The sequence below is a fragment of the Saccostrea echinata genome, unplaced genomic scaffold (genome assembly GCF_033153115.1).
Source record: "Saccostrea echinata isolate AGI-Se365-2 ecotype Australia unplaced genomic scaffold, CSIRO_AGI_Sech_v1 ptg000003l, whole genome shotgun sequence".
NCBI classification, from domain to species: Eukaryota; Metazoa; Mollusca; class Bivalvia; order Ostreida; family Ostreidae; genus Saccostrea; species Saccostrea echinata.
The window spans coordinates 6,519,831-6,539,538 of NW_026889752.1; the positions used below are offsets into that span (position 1 = coordinate 6,519,831).

Here is a 19,708-nt window from a genome sequence, read left to right on the forward strand (position 1 = left end):
ACTGTAAATGTTCGAAAGTAAGTCAATTTCACATAACTTTCAGAAAAGTATCGTTTAGCAAAGAATGTTATTGTTTCTCAGTTAAAGTTACTATGATTGTCTTTTCAATAATATGTTTAAACAATAGTAAAGCCGTCATATCCAATATGAATTAATATTAATGATTTTAATAAAAGATTGTTAATAAAATTACTAACATGCATTGATGATAATTATTTGTATTTTTAAGCAAATATCTGCAGATGGGGCGTACTAGGTTAAACTCAATCTTTAAAACGGTTAGTGGTGAATAACAAATTTACTTTGAATTCATTGATCCGATATTTAAATGAGATAAGATTACTCAGCCAGTCAAATAATTCGATTTATTCTGCCCGCATCTGTAACTTTCATGAGACGTCATTTCGCATCACAAACAGAATGCGGCGGAAAGGTGATACGTGATTATTTTTCAACGATGGTAAGAAGATGTGTGTGGGGCACTTGCAATTCAGACGAAAGATATCCCGAAAGATTAATTGGAGTTCGATTTATTCCGTTTCCGCAGCCTAAAAAGGATAAAGAAAAATGTTAAGATGGATCAAAGCATGTGGTAGTCCCCATCGTGAACTAAAGGTTAACAATGTTGACGGAAATAGAAACAAAGTTGTGTGCAGTAAAGTAAGTACATGTAAAATGCCAAATGCATGCGATTGTGGCCTGTGCTGTAGTGTTATTTATATCAGAGACATTTATGTCTCTGTTTATATATTATACATATATATATATTTGTTTATTATTTTCATGGAGGTTAAATATGCTAAACGTGATGAATTTTCTACCCCGGTAGCACTACTAATACACATGTATGTAGCATATATAGGTGCATATTTACTCAACGATGGTGTCCATTTTACTTTAATTCAGCCAAGATTAGGGATGGATCTGGTTAATGCTAAGTTGCATATTTAAATTAGTTTTAGCTTACGCTGTTTAATACAAGTACCCTTGATACTGTATACTGATAGTATAATACACTTGTTGTGAGGCATAAACTTTGATTAATGAGAAATAATCATCTCAAGAATCCATATGCATCATTTAAAAATGTTTATTTCAATATATTTTGAGTATTTCAACAGCACTTTCTTGGGGAAAATGGACCAACTCAGTTATATCCAGATCCTATTCCTGCATGTGGAAGTACATGCACTCCAAGTCGACCCTTACCAAAGAAACGGAGTGCATGTAAGTCTTCAAAACCAACACCAAAGGAAAAAAAACAAAAGCTGGAAGAAATATTTTTGGATAAGTATGAATATTTTTTATCCTTGCAAGCCTCATTATACCCATATGCTTTATAAAATTTTTCTAAGATTAGGAAATTGATCAAATTATTTATCAGTTACATTAATAAACATTAAAATTATTACACAACTGACATTGTGACAATGTAACTGTCTTTTAGGGAAAATTCGGATCCTCATGAGCTCAATGAAACTGAGTGCAGTGGAACCCTTTAACAAAGCACACAGACAAGTGAAAGATGTAAGATATTTTGTAGTTGTTTTTTTTTTTTTTTTTTTTTTTTTTTTTTTTTTTTTTTTTTATTTAACTGCCATAGTCTTTCATGAAATACAGAGCTTTGACAACATAGGTTTCATAAATTCAACATCAGGTAGTATTTGCTCTACAAATATACTTTTCTGTGTATTTATAACTAAGTCACAGAATCTACAGCCTGTAATCATAAGTTGCCCTTGTATCTGTGCGTAGTAATTATGATTTTTCTTTAAATTCATGTTGTTTCCATTTCTTCTCAAATAAAACCCTGGTAAATCACATGCCCCCTCTATGTCCATGTTTCTTGCACTATAAGGACACTTAACTTCAATGAGTCCAGAATCCCCATTATCGCAATCTACACCATCATGCCTCTAAGTGGTCTCTTAAATTTAGGCGCCATCTTGCGCCTTATCAAAAAAAAAAAAAAATAGTTGCCAATGCAAATTTTTAGTCGCCAGGCACTTTTTCTAAGGCACCAATCTTAAAAATTAAATAGAATATAGGAACCCATGACGTGCCTTAGAAAACATGGCATATCCATTGCTAAAAATAATTTCCTCTTCTTTTATTTTTTTTTTTTTTTTTTTTTTCGCTTTTTCAGAAAAAAAAGTTAAAAATGAGAAAATTTCCGGAATTCGACGATCGCTAAGTCAATTTAAAAAGGTCGCCAATTTGGCGACTTATGGAAAAATTTTAGGCGCCAATAAAAATTTTTAGGCGCCATGGCGACTAAATACGTCGCCAGTTAGAGCCCTTACCATCTGGTGATGCAGCTAAAAAATTAAATTCATTGTTAATTACTAAGCCACATTCATGTATATGTCGAGAAGGAAATTTTTCAAGGTATTTGTCTTTTCCATCTTGTTCATGTTTACGACCATAATCCATAGCAGGGGATGATTTAGAAGACCTGTTAAAAACATCATTGATAAACGAATCAAAAAGCCTTGCTTTTTTGTGATATCACCTTCTCAAAGTTGGAAGCTGTAAGCCTGCCCTTTCTGTGTTTATACCAATCACCAGAGTTGTGTTGTTTTCTTGTCTCAATCTCTATTTTTATAATTTCCTCTTGTGTCATCACTTTATTTAAATTTACAAACTCTGGGGGCAAAGTAATAGGGGATTTATGATGAATGGAAGTGTCTTCACACCCTACACTGTTGACAGGCTCATGGCGTTTAAGATCCCTAGTCTGCAAAAAAAAAAAATCAATACATTAAATTTATTATACATTGATTATACATTTCATGTATTACATAAATTTTATTTATTTCAGTAGTGTCTCCTTTGGAATTCTTGTCCATGACAGCAGAGGTACAATCACTGAAACTGAAAGTTCTAGAACAAGAAAGCATCATTTCTGACCTTAAAAAACAACAGATAAAGGAAGTAAAATCAGAACATTTTGGATTGAAATATGTTCTAAGTAACAAGACCAATCATAAAAACTTATTTAAACACTATGATGGCATTACCTATGTTCGCTTTTTGGCACTTTTGTCTTTTTTGATCCCTGACTATTTTACCTTGAGTTACGAAAAAGGACGTAGTGATTTGAAAAATCTGTCAAATGAGGATGGTCTATTTCTTACTCTTATCCTTTGTAGACATGATTTTAGTTTGGCTGATTTATAGCAACAAAATTTGGACTTTAAATTCAGTCTGCTGGAGTAGTTTTCAACACTTGGATTGATCACATGTATATCAAATTTGGACAATTATCAATTTGGCAACACAGAGAAACAATTATAGAAAATATGCCATCAAAATTTAAGAAAGATTTTCCGAACACTTTAATAATCATGGATGGCACTGAAATGAAAACACAAACTCCATGTGCACTAGGACTACAGAGCCAATTTTATTCGGATTACAAAGGCAGCACAACACTAAAGTGTCTGATTGGTTGTGATCCTCGAGGAAGTGTAATGTTCATATCAGAACTTTTTACAGGGTCAATTTCAGATAAAGCTTTAACTAAGGACAGTGGTTTTCTGGAACTTTTAGGCAATCTAAAAGACTGTGGACATATTTTAGATGGAGATGCTGTGATGGCAGACAAAGGCTTCACAATTGAAGAAGAACTAAATAAAATTAATATAACACTCAACACTCCACCTTTCATAAAAGGGGGAAAATAAATGACATCTGGAGAAATTAAAATTACCCAAAAAATAGCCAAACATAGAATTCATATAGAGACATTGATTGCCAAGATTAAGAAATTTTTAATTGTAAAGCATGACATACCAACTTCAATGTTTTCTAAGATTAATAAAATCTGGTCTATCTGTTGTTTTTTAAAACGTTTTCAGGATACTTTTGTTGAAGATAAGCAATAAATCCTTGTGTTGTAATTTATTTTTTTTTTCTTGTTATTACATTGTATTTATTTTCTCTGTGAAATATTCAGTGAAACTTGCATACTGGGGATTGAAAAGTATAGGGCTATTTTGATTGTGATATGAAACTGTAACTTCCAAATTCACGAGAGTGTTTTGAACTTCTCCAAAGTGTTACTCTGATGTTGGTGCTTCTTTAGAAATCATATACTCCAGTGGCGTACCTTTTATGTTCATAAGCTTCTCTATGTCATCATTGTCTACTCGTGGAAGTCTTAAAAATATTTAAAAAAGAGGCTGGATAGTTGCTGGATAGTTGAGTGCGATAGTGTGTTAATATTTCAGGGACCCATCAGAAATTAATACATAGAGAATACTATGATACTTGATATAACCAAGTTTGTTATTTTTCTTAATTTAATTTAGAGTCAAAATTTGAATTACTTGTAATTTTCGTATAAAATGGCAAATGCCTGGCTTCCTCTTTTTTCTTTGGGCCTGGCAACAACAACACGGTTTAGGAGTACAAGTTTTATTTTGGTACCCCGGGGAACATGCCACTAGTGCAACTTTGGTGATCAGGTGCATTTTTGAAATTGTGCAGTTTTAAGCCTTGTAGTGTTTTAAGAAGTCCAACAATGTGTGAACAGTGACCATCGAGTCTGTAAGGAAAAGGAAGTCCTACTTTGAGGATATATGTATTAATTTTGTATTTTTACTAAAGTGTATCATTATTTTAAAAGAAATCCACAAGCTCTGTAATGGTTTGCATTAACTCGCATAACGATGTGACAAACTAAGTGCATTCACTTAGTTATGACGATTATCAGCAACTATTGTGAATATTATTCCGTTATATTTTTAATTTGATTTATCAAATCGTTGTGGGAAAAAACATACCCTACTTTGCATTTGCAATATGATTCGGTCAAAGTTGATTTTTCGACATTTATTTCGATCTGCAGCGAATACGGCGGCTGTGACTTCCTCTTGGATCGCCAGCAATTTGCATCAACTCGTATCCTATTTTCAGGCTTTGACACTCGGATATTATGAATACAACCTTGTGTGAAACAATTTAAACCCTTCTCCAACACTTTCTGGGATAAATCTTTACTTCGGTCGAGATACGACACCGATATCGTATCTGGAACATATACCACCGAATCTGTTGCCGAGGCTGAATCGCTCGCCATGTTGAATGTTTGTGATGTAGGTCGAAGATGACGTAAGGGGGAGGGGCTTAAAGATAACTCTTGGAACTATGAATTCAGGGTCATTAAGCAGTGAGTTGACTTTAACGTGCCAACGCCTACCATGACACGGTTTTTAAGGCCTCGTCCAAAAGACCTGCAACTTTCACTTCAAAGTGCCGGGAGCTTGGCGTAGGAACAGTTGCTACCTTTTTTTATCGACTAAGGGCATGTGCGGCCATGATTTGAACCAATAAATTCCAATAACGGAGCGACTACCGACTGAGCTACCGTGACGATCCGGGATATATTAAGATTAAGGATCAATTTTTTGGTGCTATTTAACAAAGCACTGAGATGATTTAACATAAAAAAATGAACTCAGATGACTTCCAGATTTACTGACATGTTGATCAGTATTTTGTCAAATACGAGCTTGCCCAAATTTTGCTAAAGTGTTTTACAGAAACGTACACCAAATGAAAAGCAATAAAATCATGAAAGAAAAAAAATAGCGAAATTTAATAATAACCACAAAATCAGATTTAGAAAAAAAAAACAGCGTCATTACTACTCGAATTTCTAGCATATAAATTCTTGAAAGCACATATGAACATTTTTGAAATCAACAAATCTAATCCCAATTTCTTTCAAAATGTAAAACATCGTTTCCGAGTAAATCGTTTGGCTTAAGCTTGTTGTTACTTAAATGCACTTGATAAGATATTTGAATAAATGAATGATTATATAGGTCACTCTGGTATCTAAATAAGCCAAATTCTAAAAAATATTTGTTTTTGCTGGGGACTCTTCCGCTTAACAATTCATTTGTGTAATTCATTATAAAATGCTAAATACCAAAAATACAAATAGACTTGTCTCCACTTATTGAGCGCTTAATGAATAGTTTTAAAAGTCAGAATTCTGCTTTTTAGGAAGGAAATGCACAAGGAAGAAATATAATGAACAGTTTTATAAATTTAATGATACCTCTTGCCCTTTGGGGGTATTGTTTTATTTAGTTTTCTTCCTGTCATTTCTGGACAATTTGGCCGATGTTCCGGGTAAGTTAATTGTAATTTTTACCTATTCTCTACGTCTTTACTTTTCTCAGTACTTCAGTTGGTATAAACAAAGGGAAGGTTTATTCTAACTTTCTGTGATATTTAAACACAAATATGAAAATACCTGCTAGAAACAGAAATTTGTCCTGGAATAGTTAAATATCCATGCCATTAGATTTGATTTGTGTATTGAATAGGGATATTTCACTTGCGGTGTGTTAGAAGGTAGCATTTCTCTAAATAGTATTCATATTTCTACATTAAATGTATGCCATAACAAAATATCTTTTTATTGATTGTGTAAATGGGATCAAAATAATTTAAGAAAATGGACAGTGGATTTTAGATGACAAAGAAAATATATGTTTGTAGAAACCGTAATGTATTGCAATTTATTCTATGTCTTTTTCTTTATCTTAAAGGGCAATTTATGGTGGGATGTTTTGTGTTTAATTCATATAATAGATATCATCTCTAAAAAAAGATCGACTTTGAAGAAAAGTGCATAGACTCTAGCAGGTTAATCTTTTTTTCACGATGAAACAACTTTGGGCTGTAGTGCATGAGGTCCAAATTCAAACCAAATTATATTAAAAATACATTGGCCAACATGCGTACATGTAGAACTAAAAACACCCTGACTTAAAAAAAACTGATTTTCTCCACCAATCAGGTGGTTGCTCTCCTAAACAAGAATAGATGATAACACCCCCTCCCCCTCTCAGGCAAATAATGTGATAGAAGCAATAATTTAATGTTTCAACATGAGTAAAAGAGACAAACGTCTAGATCTATTTATAGACTACGCTCTCTCAATGTTATATCAGAACAAGAAGTATGTCTCTGTGACATAGATATGATTTTGTTCTATTAAAAAGTTATCAGTGTTCTCATTCAGAAAGAGAAAAAAGTGCATGCTATGACTATCAAGCCGTTTAACTATAAGTTCATTTTTAAAATAAGAATTAAGTTACATCACTGCTAGTATAATCATAATTCCTTTGTGATTATAATATCTAGACCTTTAATATGCTGCAGAGGATAAAAATACAGTACCGAGAAAGATGTGTGTTTGCGTACGTATTATTCTTTTATTTGTATTAAAGGAAATGTTTCGAATTCACAGAAAAAAAGAATTAAATTGCCTTTTAAGTGAATTGTTTGATTTTTTGTGTTCAGTTTGTGAGTATCCTAGGTTTGGAATTGGATGCAGAGAAAACTGCAATTGTTCCAAAGAAAACTGTAACGCCTTTGATGGATGTATGTTAAAGTCTACAGCAGGTTAGCCATGGATGCATTTAAGATACTAAATATTCGACCCAAATCATAATTGTTTCCTGTTTAAAAAAAAACGAAACAAAATGACAAAATTTGGATATATGAGCATTGCTATTTTATTGACTTTTTAAGGGGGCTGGGGTTCATTTTTTTTAATAAAAATCTAAATTTGACACTTGTATGATTGAGGATTAAGATTTTTGATGAATTAAGAGTTTGGACAAATAATTGTAAATGTATTCTACGAACATTTCTTCCACTTTTCTGCTTGTGGTGGTCAAGTATTAAATAACATATAAAATTAATGAGATTAAAAAACTAGGAAAAAAAGATTTACGAGAAAAATCCATCAAAAATATGGGGAAAACATTTTTTTTTATTTTTTATTTTTTTATTTTTTTGTTAGAAACAGAAGATACAGCCTCAACTACCAACATGAATCTTTTTCTGATGACGTCACAAGCAAATACAACAACTCATGGAACAATCATAAAAGTCACAGAACAGTTCAAAAGTAAAGGAAGAATATTGTCCTTCAGTGTCTTAAAATATCGATCCATTGTTAAGCATGGTGTGTCTAGTTTCGTGTTTATTGGTTGTTCTGGCATCTTGTACATAGGTTTCCTCGCTGTTGAAATGATGAATTTGAAATGTATTCAAATAATGACTAGCTCTACAAATTCACAAGGTTCGGATTCATAATAATGCGATCAAAATGAATCGTATTAATATATAAACAATAAATGTCTTTGCAGCAGAATTTTTGGCCACCTTTTTTGCTTTTGTTTTATCATCTAGTTCTGGGAGGCCATTTCAGTGTGTAATGTTTGTTGTAATTATGTAATATGTACTCATTTTGGACTGTTTTACCTATAATGTATATTACAGGAAATATTGGTTTTTGGCCTCCCAGTAATTTTTTATAATGTGGATTTTTATCGTCATTTTTAATAAATGACATTTTTTGGAATCACAAAAGCTGTTCTGTTTTCTTTTGGCAAAAAACTAGCTTCACTGAAGGCAGTTTGTTTGGATTGAAAGAAGTTTTACTTAAAATGTATTTTCCTAGAAAACTCTCCTCATAAGAAGGCAAATGTTGCCCCGTAGTAGTGATCTTTTGTTGGCCACTAAGATTTTTTTGTGTTGGCAAGTATGTAATCTTATCTAGCCAATCATGTTGACTAGTTGTTGGTCCAACATCAGTCACTCTTTTTCAGTGTGTTGGGCAGATGTCAATACAACTGTGTTGAATATACTATAATACATGTAAGTCCAAAATTGATTTATAAAAGGTCTGATTTATCTAAAGGTTGGTCAAAATTTGCAGGAGAAAAAAAATATTATGGCAGCAAAGATTTTTATAAGTTGTGATATAAAATTAATGATTTTTTTTTTTAATTCGGAATTTTTCTATCTGCTTGGATATACGCCAGTTTTATTTTTAAATTCCGCTCTAAAACATTAGATCGCCTTTTGTCTTTTATTCTTTTTTAGGAAAGCTTCACTTAAGCTCATATCTTTCAAAGGTTTCAAGACTGAGAAAAAATCAACACCGAGAAAACTTTGTTACTAATAGCATTTTCAAGATTTGGTCACATGTAACTATTCACAGAATGCAAACTGAAACGGACCTTTTTTTCTGAATTTACAATTTAAAAAAAAAAAATCCTAAGAAATACACTTACATTATTTTAGTTTCTATAAAGAATAGCCTTGACATACTTAAAAAAATCTTAATCTCATAACAACAATAGAGAAGAAATCGTTTGATTGATATTCATTTACAAGAATGAACACTTAGTGTTCGAATTGTGAACTCCCTTCTGTCGCGTCAACACGATTCTGAGATCAAGGCTTTCATTTTATATTTGAAGCGTCTGTGCTTTGCTGTTGTAGCAGGTGTGGTACGTATGAAGAAAGAATTGAACACTCATTTAGTATAGATCTTCAGTATCATAACTTTTTTTATTATACTTCATTATAATTATTCTATACAATGTGTTATCTGATTGGTTCTAGATTATCACGTGACAGGGCCACAAAGCTTCATATTTTCCTGTCGTCGTCATGTTTTTCATCATATCCAACCTTTTCGGAGATCTAGAGAATTTTCCTGCAATAGTTATCGTTCATTGAACGAATACCCCCGAGAGTAGTCGACGTCACAATAGCCTTGTTCACGTCACAAATCTGTTAATTGTTTCAATAACACTACGTTAAAATTGAAAGTGAATTTCTAAGAGCGGTGCCGAATTTGAAGTTTATGTTTATATGCAATAAATGTATAATATCGTGTTTCAATATGGTTTGCCCGATTTATATCGTGTTTCAACCAGGTTTTCCACTGACAATAGCTTATACTTTAAAAATAAATCACAACTATTTCTTAGAAGTGAGCTCAGCTCAAATATTCATATAAGTCTAAAACTTGTCTAGGTAAGATTTAAATGCTGATTTAGTGTTATTCTTATACTGGGAGTCTGCATACATGGAGTGGTGATGCTTTGTGTTAATGAACACTTTATAAGACGGCCAAAAAATATTTATGATAGATAAGATTAAGTATTTTCAATGATGAGGAAGATTTTTTTTCTGAAATTTCCTTTCTCTAAAATTGGCATTCTTCTTATAATAGACATGCTGAAATGAGTTATAACAATGTTCATTGTTATTCCCGGGTGAATACTACTTTCCTTAATTCCATAGCTCAAAATTAATTTTAATTTCAAATTGCATATCGTTTTGCATGTAATTGCATTGAGTTCCCTCCTTTTTCATGGAGAGCTCTCACCTCCCCGTTTCTGCTTAATAATATAGAGTATCGTGATCTTAAATACATGTAATCAAATAAAATGTGTTATCAGGGTAAATCAACGAATATAATGTTTTAAATACAATTCCAATCGATAATATGCAATAAATGATACTTAAAATGTGATTTGGTATTAAAATTGGCACACCTTGGGTCATTTTCTGACTACACTTTACATGCATTGATCAATTTAATGAGGTATGAAGTATTTTCTCTTAACTCTCAATCAGCCACGGTCAGAATCGGGGAGGATCTTACCTTATGGCCGCGGTTTGTGAAGATACAAAACTGTATGAAAACCTTTTGAAGTTTTTAAGTTTTACTTAATCTATATTATAAAGGAACATAAGACTGAATTAGAATTCAGTTTTTACTTTTAAATTGAAAGATTAAACTGTCAAATTTTATCTCTCTTACAGAGTAAAGAAAAGACGTATACCTCCTTAAATCGTTTACATTTCACTCATAGTTTGAACTAGAAAAAAAAATATGTCGAAGTCAACATAATTCCACAAGATGTTTCATTGGTTTTATTTCTGAAGCAATATCAATCAATTTGCAGGAAGCAACGTCATTCGCTTGATGTGTGTCATGTAGAAGGATACTAGTACATGTACATCCAACACCTCTTTGGCAAAATATTTATGAAGTTTTTCGGATTGGAACCTATTCACACAAATGAAAATAATAAAAGAGAGTTAAGTAACATATACATCTAAATGTATATATTTTTTTAATGAATTTATCATAAATGTGGAAAAAAGTCCTTTATGTAAGAGAATTTAGACTCGGTTTGATGATAAAAAATTCCGTGATGCGGTTTAATTTAGATAGAACCTTAACTCTAATAGTTGGAATAACTTTCAAGCGTTGTAGAAAATACACCTGAGTCAGTTTTAAGCCCGGGTACCCAACGGAAATATGTGGAGGGCGACAATTCTTGCAGCCAAAACATTTTCAATGCTTAATTAATATAGATGGGGCGTAAATCCTTGCAAATATAGAGGTAAACGTATAAGTGTGTTAAGAGATTAAAATGCTTTTCTTAGAAAACTTTCAAAACATTACAATTGTAACAGTAAATATTTTTATAAGCATTATTTCGCTTACCTTTTAATCCTTACCTTAAATGATTTCGATAGTAGGGGTTTGTGTTCAAACTTGTTTTAGCAATATATGACGATAGCGGGAAATGGTTATCCTGTTAACATATATTTACACAATTCTCGTACCTAGTGGGTGACAATTCATCATTTGAAGTGGTATGATTGATTGATTGTATGTTGTTTTACGTCCTATTCGAGAATTTCTCACTCATGTAGAGATGTAACCATATACCGGTGAAGGGCTTCAAATTTTGACCTTTACTCGGCACACAGGGCCATTGAGCAGTGAGGGATCTTTATAGGGCCAACGCCTGTGGTGACACATGGCCTCGGTTTTGAAGGTCTCATCCTAGGGACTCGCAGCGTTCACTTCAAAGTGCCGAGTGCATGGCGAAGGAACAGTTGCTACCCATTTTTTATCGACTTGGGTCAGTCGCGGCCGAAATTCGAACTCACGGCCTCCCGATCAAGGAGCGAGCGCTCTACCGGCTGAGCTACCGTGAACAGTTATTTGAAGTGGAAAAAGAATATTTCATTTCAAAATGCCTTATTATTTTTAACACAAACATAAGAACTAGGCAAAATAATTTGTGTCCAGCTGGATTTTATCCAATTAACCGGAATATTTCGGATTTATTTAGGTTGATGAAAACTCAATTAGATCAGGAAAGAACAGCACTTTAGACTCTTGGCTGCAATATAGTTTGTACTCAAAACAGCTTTCAACAGGAAGTCACAATAAGAATGCATACAAACATACGATTTAAATAGCCATAACATTGTTTAGAAAAAAACGTGAAACTACACATCACTTTGCTGCTAGACATGCCAATCTTCAGATACATTTTTCTACTTACACTAATTGAATCTATCTCAGGACAATATGGCCGTTGCACTGGGTATGTTGCCATAAACTTGTACATATATTCGTAATATTTGTAATAGAGATATAAAACAATTGAAGGACAATCATAATTTCACCATTAACGCAAGGTTCTGTTAAGATTTCAGTGTAAAAACACTGCATAACTGATTGTTCTAAGAAGTTAAAAATTCAGGAAGGAAAATAAAGTAGTTTCTTAGGACATTACAATTCTGCCAATATGAAAAGAGTTATTGTATAGACCAGGAGATATCATTACCTTATAGTAAGATTTCTTGTCTTCAAAAAAAAAAATTAAGTTAATCTGAACATTTACTGAAAGACAAGTGGGAAAAAAAAACAAAAACAAAAAAACAAAACAAAAAAAAACTCAAAATCTCAAATACAATCTCTACAAATAACTTGAAAGAAATGATGAAATGAACTTAAAAAAAAATCTTTATTTCTTTAAATTAACATTTTAAACACACATTACAATTTACAGACCTTTGATCTGCTGCAGGGGATTTAAATACAACTCGGAACAAAATAACTGTTTGCGTAAGTTTATTTTATTTAATCTTTAATCACTATCTCTGTAAATGAAATATCGTATCCAATATTTATATTCCCCTGTGGAGTTTATTAACGGTAACAAAGAAATACAAATGGAAGTGGTTCACCATTCACCAGTGTAGGCATTTTGAAGAAAAGAAAATCCAGGATGTTTTTTCTTAGCAGGGAATATGATATGTACAAATTGTCCAACAATATGTAATTAATCGTAGGGACAATTTTCATAGGGAATATTTTCATTCATTTTGACTTTTCAAAAGAACTGTATTTGATGTATATGAAGAGGGATTTTTCTTAAATGCGAGAAGACAACAATGAAAATGGGTGAGGAGGATCAGGAAAAAATTTGTTACTTTTGCACTCTAAACAAAACAAAACAAAGCTCTACATGTATAGCGATGTAAATCCTCAACAATATTGCAGGTATAATCAATATCAAATGTTGGTGAAATTTGCTTCATGTGAGTCCAGAAATTTACACATCTGTTCTCATGTTTTCACTAGGAAGAAAACAAAACATTTAAAAATATGCAACAATAATCACTCTTGTTAAATATTTGCTTGCTACATGTAAGTTTGACGCTTAAAGGAAATTGTAAGTACATGTATTGTGTTATGCAAAATTAATCAATATTTTATCTGATATTTAGCTTGTGTATATCCAAAGTTCGGGAGAATATGCGAAGAAACATGCAATTGTACAAACGAAGATTGCAATCCGCTCTGGGGATGTATTTCTTTGTACAAGCAAGTTACAACAGGTGAGAGATGAAACCAGGGTTACTGATACCTTCCATCATTTACATTTACCACATGTCAAATCTAGAACTGAGATCGAGAGGAATCGAATAATATACATTATCAATAAATGTTTTTGCCCAGATAACATTCCTTATGAAAAGGCCAATGTCGGCCAATCATGTTGGCTGTGGATGGTCCACTATAGGAATCTCTATCACACTGTGTTGGACAAGGTCCGGATTAACCATAAACTGGCCAAACTGTGCAAAAAAATCTGGTTATGGCTACAAAGATTTCTACAAATTGTTAAAAAAAATTGTTTTTTTATTCATGTGTAATGACACAATTTACAATGTACCAAAATATCAAACAATTTTTATTTTAAATCCCAATCCAATTTTTTAATGACTTCATCTCTTTTTGTACTTATAATTCGATAATACATTATTGTATAATTTGGATGAAAAGGCTTGGTAACTTCATCTTAGATAACCAAAATAATTCTTTTATATATAATAACCCACTTGCAAAATACGGGAATGATATCATTTAGATTGAATTGGAACTGTCTTTGTCAAAGAATGAAACCATGCCGTTCAGTGAACTGAAGGCGACTGACAGTTTACTGAAAGGTGACTGCAAGGCAGAGCTCTCTTATTCAGTCACCTTTCCAGTGACCATTTAGTTGATTAAATGCAGTGTTCCATCCTTTGTTTTTCCCATTGTCCAGCTTTTTTCTTTATATTTTCTCTTCCTTCCTCCCTCTTACGTCTTCCATGATTTTCAAATATCCAAGCCAGTTTCATTTCCGAACCCCTTTTACTTCATGGATTATCTCAGTTTGTATGGTTTATAAATTTAGGGAACATTAAAATAATCAAATGTATTTACAAACAAACAAAACACTAACTTATATTGTTTTCAACTTGAACAGAAATGCTCTTTCTGATTTATAAATAACCACGGTAATACTTACTGAAAAACTTCAACATGAGAAGTTGGCCTTACACTCAATATTCAGATACATTATACTGACGATGTTTTATCAATTACCAATAGTTACTTCGATTCACATGTCGAATAGATATATCACAGTGAACTCAAATTAAAAGACTCAACAGAGTCTGCCACATCTATTTTTCATTTGGATTCTTTACTGACTTAAGATGATGAGGGACAACTAACAACTAAATTGTATTTCAAACGATGGAAAGCTTTCCCTATTTATGTAGTAATATTCCGCTATCAGCTGCATATGGGGATTACGTGTCCCAACTTATTCAGTACTCAAAAGCATGCTCTGAGTACGATTTTCCAACCAAGACAGACTACTGACAAATAAGTTGATGTTAAAGTGATTTCAACAACCTCATTTAAAGTCATCATTTCTTAAATTCTATAATCGTTATAATGATTTTGTTAACAAATATATAACTAATCATTGGGTTGTATTTTGTTTGAGGTTTTTCATTCTAATTGTTAGACCTTTGTCTTAATATTAAATTTAACTACGGACTCTAACTGATATTAATACTTAGAGCTTACGGCGGGAGCGACTGTTCAACAGGGGATGCTTACTCCTCCTAGGCAGCAGATCCAATCTTTTGAATATCCGACGAGTCCATATTTTGCCTTGTCCACAGATTCTTATTGTTTAGGGATTTTTAGATTGATCACTGTTTGTTATTGTCAAATTTCTTCATTCCCAAAATCAAAATGAATTTGATTTACCATGCCTTTACTGGATTCCTAAACTTCATAAAAATCCTTACAAACAAAGATACATAGCTGTTCCAGTAAATGTCCTACCAAGCCTCTTTCTTTACTCCTCACTGGAATATTTACTGTAATGAAGGAGAAACTTCAAGAGTACTGCTCAACAGTATATTCAAGAACTGATATAAATCAGATGTGGATACTTAAAAACTAAATTTTTGGAAAATTTGAAATCACATAATTTAACTAAAATCAAAAGCATCAAAACGTACTACTTTTCAACGCTTTATACAACCATTCCCTACGGTAAATTGAAATCCATGTTTTTTTGATATCATAGACAGCTGCTTTTTCAATAAAAATGGAACTCGTAACTATACTTACTTTGTCATTTCTGAAATTATTTGTTAAAAAGCACTCTAATTGTGCACACATGTACTCTGAAGTTGGTATTAAAAAGATGCTTCAGTTTTTGATTGACAATATCTAAAATGTATGTAGTTTTTGGAGATCAGGTTTTCCAATAATCTGTTGGAATTCCCGTGGGTACCAATTGCGCCCTCTTATTAGCAGACCTATTTTTGTATTCATATGAGGCAGAATTTATTCAAAACTTCTACATGAAAAGAAGAAAACACTTGCTGTGGCCTTCAACTCAACATTTAGATATATCGACGACGTATTATCAATTACCAATAGTAATTTTCATTCATATGTCGATCGACTTGATATATCCCGGTGAGCTTAAAATAAAAGATACCACAGATTCTGACACATCTGTTTCATATTTAGATATTTTACTAGAAAAAAGACGTTAATGGTAACCTAACAACAAAGCTTTATGGTAAACGTGATGTTTTCAACTTTTCAATCGTCATCTTCCCTTATTTCTGTAGTAATAAATACTTATCACCTGCACATGGGGTTTATGTCTCTTAGTTGATTCGATACGCCAGAGCATGCTCTACGTATGAACAATTTCTAAAACAAGGCAAGCTATTGACAAACAAGTTGACGAAACGGATATCAACAGTATCGTTTGAAGTCATCTTTTCGCACGTTCTACGGTCGATATAATGACTTTGTCAGCACAAACAACCTATCATTGAGTCAAATGCTGACTGACGTTTTTCATGCTAATTGTTAGACCATTATTTATAAACTGAACTGTCTACAGATTTTCAGGATTTTCTTTCCCGATCATGACAAGAAGCAAAAGGCGGGAATGACCGGTCGGCAGGGGATGCTCACTCCTCCATGGCACCTGATCCCACCTCTAAATTTTGAGATCCGTCTTTGCACTGCTCCAAATTTGTATCGTTTCATTAGACTTCTGAAATTGAATACTGTTCGTTATCTTCATATTTCATTCTGAAGACTTCCTTGAAACAAAGAGATAAACCCTGTTTCTGAAAACTTTTTGATTTGGCCAAAATATCTATAGTGAATAACAGAAAATCACAACATTTTTACGAAGTTTTAGGAGACCTTGAGTATTACAAAAAGATTCAAAGGATCAAAACAAATCTGCAAACAAACAATAAAAAAACTTTAACTTAAAATTGAAGTTCCTCAATAGAGATAACATTTATCACTAGCTTAGACGAATGAAGACAATACTTACATTTTTTCTTCCTTACAATAGATAGAAATGCTGACTGTTATGTCGGTTTTTTCTTCTTCATTTATTCTGTGCTTATTAAATTTTCCCTTATGTGTATGCCTTTCCAATTAAGTTTCCAAGATAACAAACGCGAAAGATAAAATGTTACTCATAACATTTACAATATCACCTGCGGCTTATTGTCGGAACGTAAACCACAAGGACTTTTTTTAAAATTACAATTCTAACAAATAGCAAAGATATACTGTTGCATTTAGTTTCATTTAATTTCCATACACAGTAGCTATTAACGTTCTGAAAGAATGGTAAATATCATAACAACAATTAAGAAATAAATAACAAGTTTAAAAACTTCAATGGGAATTGAAGTGGGTCGGTCACGTGATCAAATCCTGTGAAGGCCGAAGGCCTTCTCAGAAGATTTGATCACGTACCGACCCACTTCAATTCCCATTGAAGTTTTTAAACTTGTTATTTATTACTTATATATACATTTGAGACGGACAATCGAATGTAATCGAATATAAATATTGCACTAACTGTACGTCGTAGATTTTGACAAATTACGCTAGGTGTAAATTGTGTAAATCGGCTTGAAAAGCGGTTACGCTTCAAATTCATCTGGCAAAGGATTCTGTTTTGAAGGGAATATTCTGTGAAAGGCTACTTGTGATCAATTATAGTGAGCATGTTGGTGTCTGGGAATTTTTGTATTCATGAGAACCCATATTCGATGTTAAAAAACACAAGAAACACGTCCGATGTTTGATAATAAAAAAGTTGGAGGAATTTCGGTCGGAAAGGGATGGATGGAGACACTTGTCCGGACCAGATAACTTGAAATCAAGTACACAATTTGATCAAAAACATAAAATCTACGATTTCAGTCAGGCATATTTATTAATTTATGATGTTGACATGGAGACACTGGCGACAGCTTACATTGTGAAGACAACGTCACAACGATCTCGATGATGGAGGTGTGCCTACCGAACTTCCAAAGTACAGTGTTTGTCAGCTGTTTGTGGCGTGATTGCATTACATTGATGCTTTTCAACAGATTTTCAAATTTATTGTGAGTAAAGTTTAATGAAAAAAAAATTATAGCATTCAGAGGTCTGCGAGAAAAATAAGGGTAAACGTTGAGACTATGCAGCTCAGACATGAAACTTATAACACGTAGTTTTCTATTCTGTATGTAAAATTGATCAAGAACTGTATTAAATACTCGTTAACATTGTAAATAAAATGATGATTATTTTACTTGCGTATTTTGTACATTTTTATGCATGAAAAACATGCTATATTGCTTGGTGGAGTAAGTCTTTTAATGTAGATATTACTGCGCTGTGTGATTAGGTCACGTAATGACCTATGACCTTCGAAAAACTTCATACAGGTATGAAGATATTTGCTCTCTGCATGTTTATATAATAGAGAGATATCACAAATGTATATATTAGAGAATGGCTGTTTGATTGAAATTAATTCACAAAGATGAATAAGTCGCCCGTACAGGGCAGTGATTAGGATGTATGCTCTAGAGTCGCGGCGTGAGGAATTGCTATTAACGTCGTCGGTTCGAATCCATTGTGGATACCGGTCGTTCGGATAAGAGACTATAAACTGAGTTCCCTGTCGCAGTAATCCCTTACTGCTCAAAGGCCGTAAGTGCCGGGTACAGGTCTAAATTTGCAGCCCTCCACCGGCAGGTTGTGGCGTCTCAGTGTGAGTAAAAAAAATTCTCAAGGGGACGTTAAACAACACATCAAACAAACAACGAAACAAAGATGAATATCCATTGTTGTTATTGTGAACCCTCTTTTCTCAGGGTGGGGTCGGGGTTGAAAAGGTTCAGTTTTATTGTCTACAATTGCAAGTATAAATTAAAAAGGTTCATTGTGTACACATTTTTGAGAATATTCAAGTTAATAAATGCATGAAAGGACATTAAACAAAATCGACTGGTTTGTAATTTGAAGACACCATTATATAAACGCAAAAACATCTGTTCGTCTAGTACTTTAGGAAAAAATTATGTAATGTAATCTATTTTTGAAATCGGCTTGAAATATGTCACGTGTTTCTATGATGTAGATGACAACTGCAGAAACAGATGATATAAAGGCAAGTTAATATTACGATTAAAACTAAAGAGCACCATTGTAATGCATAATAAAAATGTTCAATTATGGATGTGTATGTTGCTAAGAAAATTGTGTATATTTATAGGCACAAGCACATGATATAGCTAGATCCTATAACATATAGGGTACTCCGTTCAAACTTTTTGAATACTTTAGCAGAACCAGACTCTCTTTTTGCAAAGATTCAAGATATGTAATGCTTACAGAATATATTAGCCTGACTGTAAATGTATCATATTTAGAGTGTACAATATTTGGCGGAAATTGATTTTTGAACTTATATGCATGTTAGTCTATATTTGATTTAGCGCATTTCTTAATATTCTAATTTATTTGTATACGTGCAAGACATTTAGTGTTGTACTAGAATTAGCGAAAGCTGCTTTCCGCCAAAGGTGCTAAAAAGAATACTCAGTCAAATGTAATACGTTTACAGTACTGCTTAAGGTATATCAACATTTTTTTTTTATTTATGCATTCAACATCGTCTTTTATGTATACAGAATATAATATGAGACATATGATTTATCCTTGAATAAATGTTCAGTGTTTTCGTGTTCTGTGGTATGACCACACGGCGCAAACTCAAAATACGACGTATTTCTACTGAGAGTCTAACAGAGACAAATATTCTGATATGAGTATTTTTTTTTTTTTTTATTTTTCCTTATTCTGTCAATTCTATGTGATCGTATCGTAGTT

At 32.7% G+C, this 19,708-nt stretch overlaps 1 protein-coding gene and 1 pseudogene across 1 annotated transcript; one reads left to right on the forward strand and one right to left on the reverse strand.

Moving 5' to 3' along the window:
- Positions 1–316: 316 nt before the first annotated feature.
- On the forward strand, positions 317–3,902 carry LOC133178538 (uncharacterized; annotated as a pseudogene).
- LOC133178539 (uncharacterized) lies at positions 2,514–5,152 on the reverse strand. The gene is made up of 2 exons (XM_061313241.1): positions 4,788–5,152; positions 2,514–2,737 (listed from the first exon to the last, which is right to left on the reverse strand). Exons 1-2 carry the CDS (start codon positions 5,081–5,083, stop codon positions 2,698–2,700), a joined length of 336 nt encoding a protein of 111 aa, XP_061169225.1. The 5' UTR covers positions 5,084–5,152; the 3' UTR covers positions 2,514–2,697.
- Between the last annotated feature and the right edge of the window lie 14,556 nt (positions 5,153–19,708).

What these genes read in the sequence shown, in the direction of transcription:
- LOC133178539 (XM_061313241.1), bottom strand. Translation starts at nt 5,083, where the DNA reads ATGGCGAGCGATTCAGCCTCGGCAACAGATTCGGTGGTATATGTTCCA. An exon ending in TATTGCAAATGCAAAGTAGG is followed by an intron (nt 2,738 to 4,787) that starts GTATGTTTTTTC and finishes TTTTTTTTGCAG; the next exon opens with ACTAGGGATCTTAAACGCCA.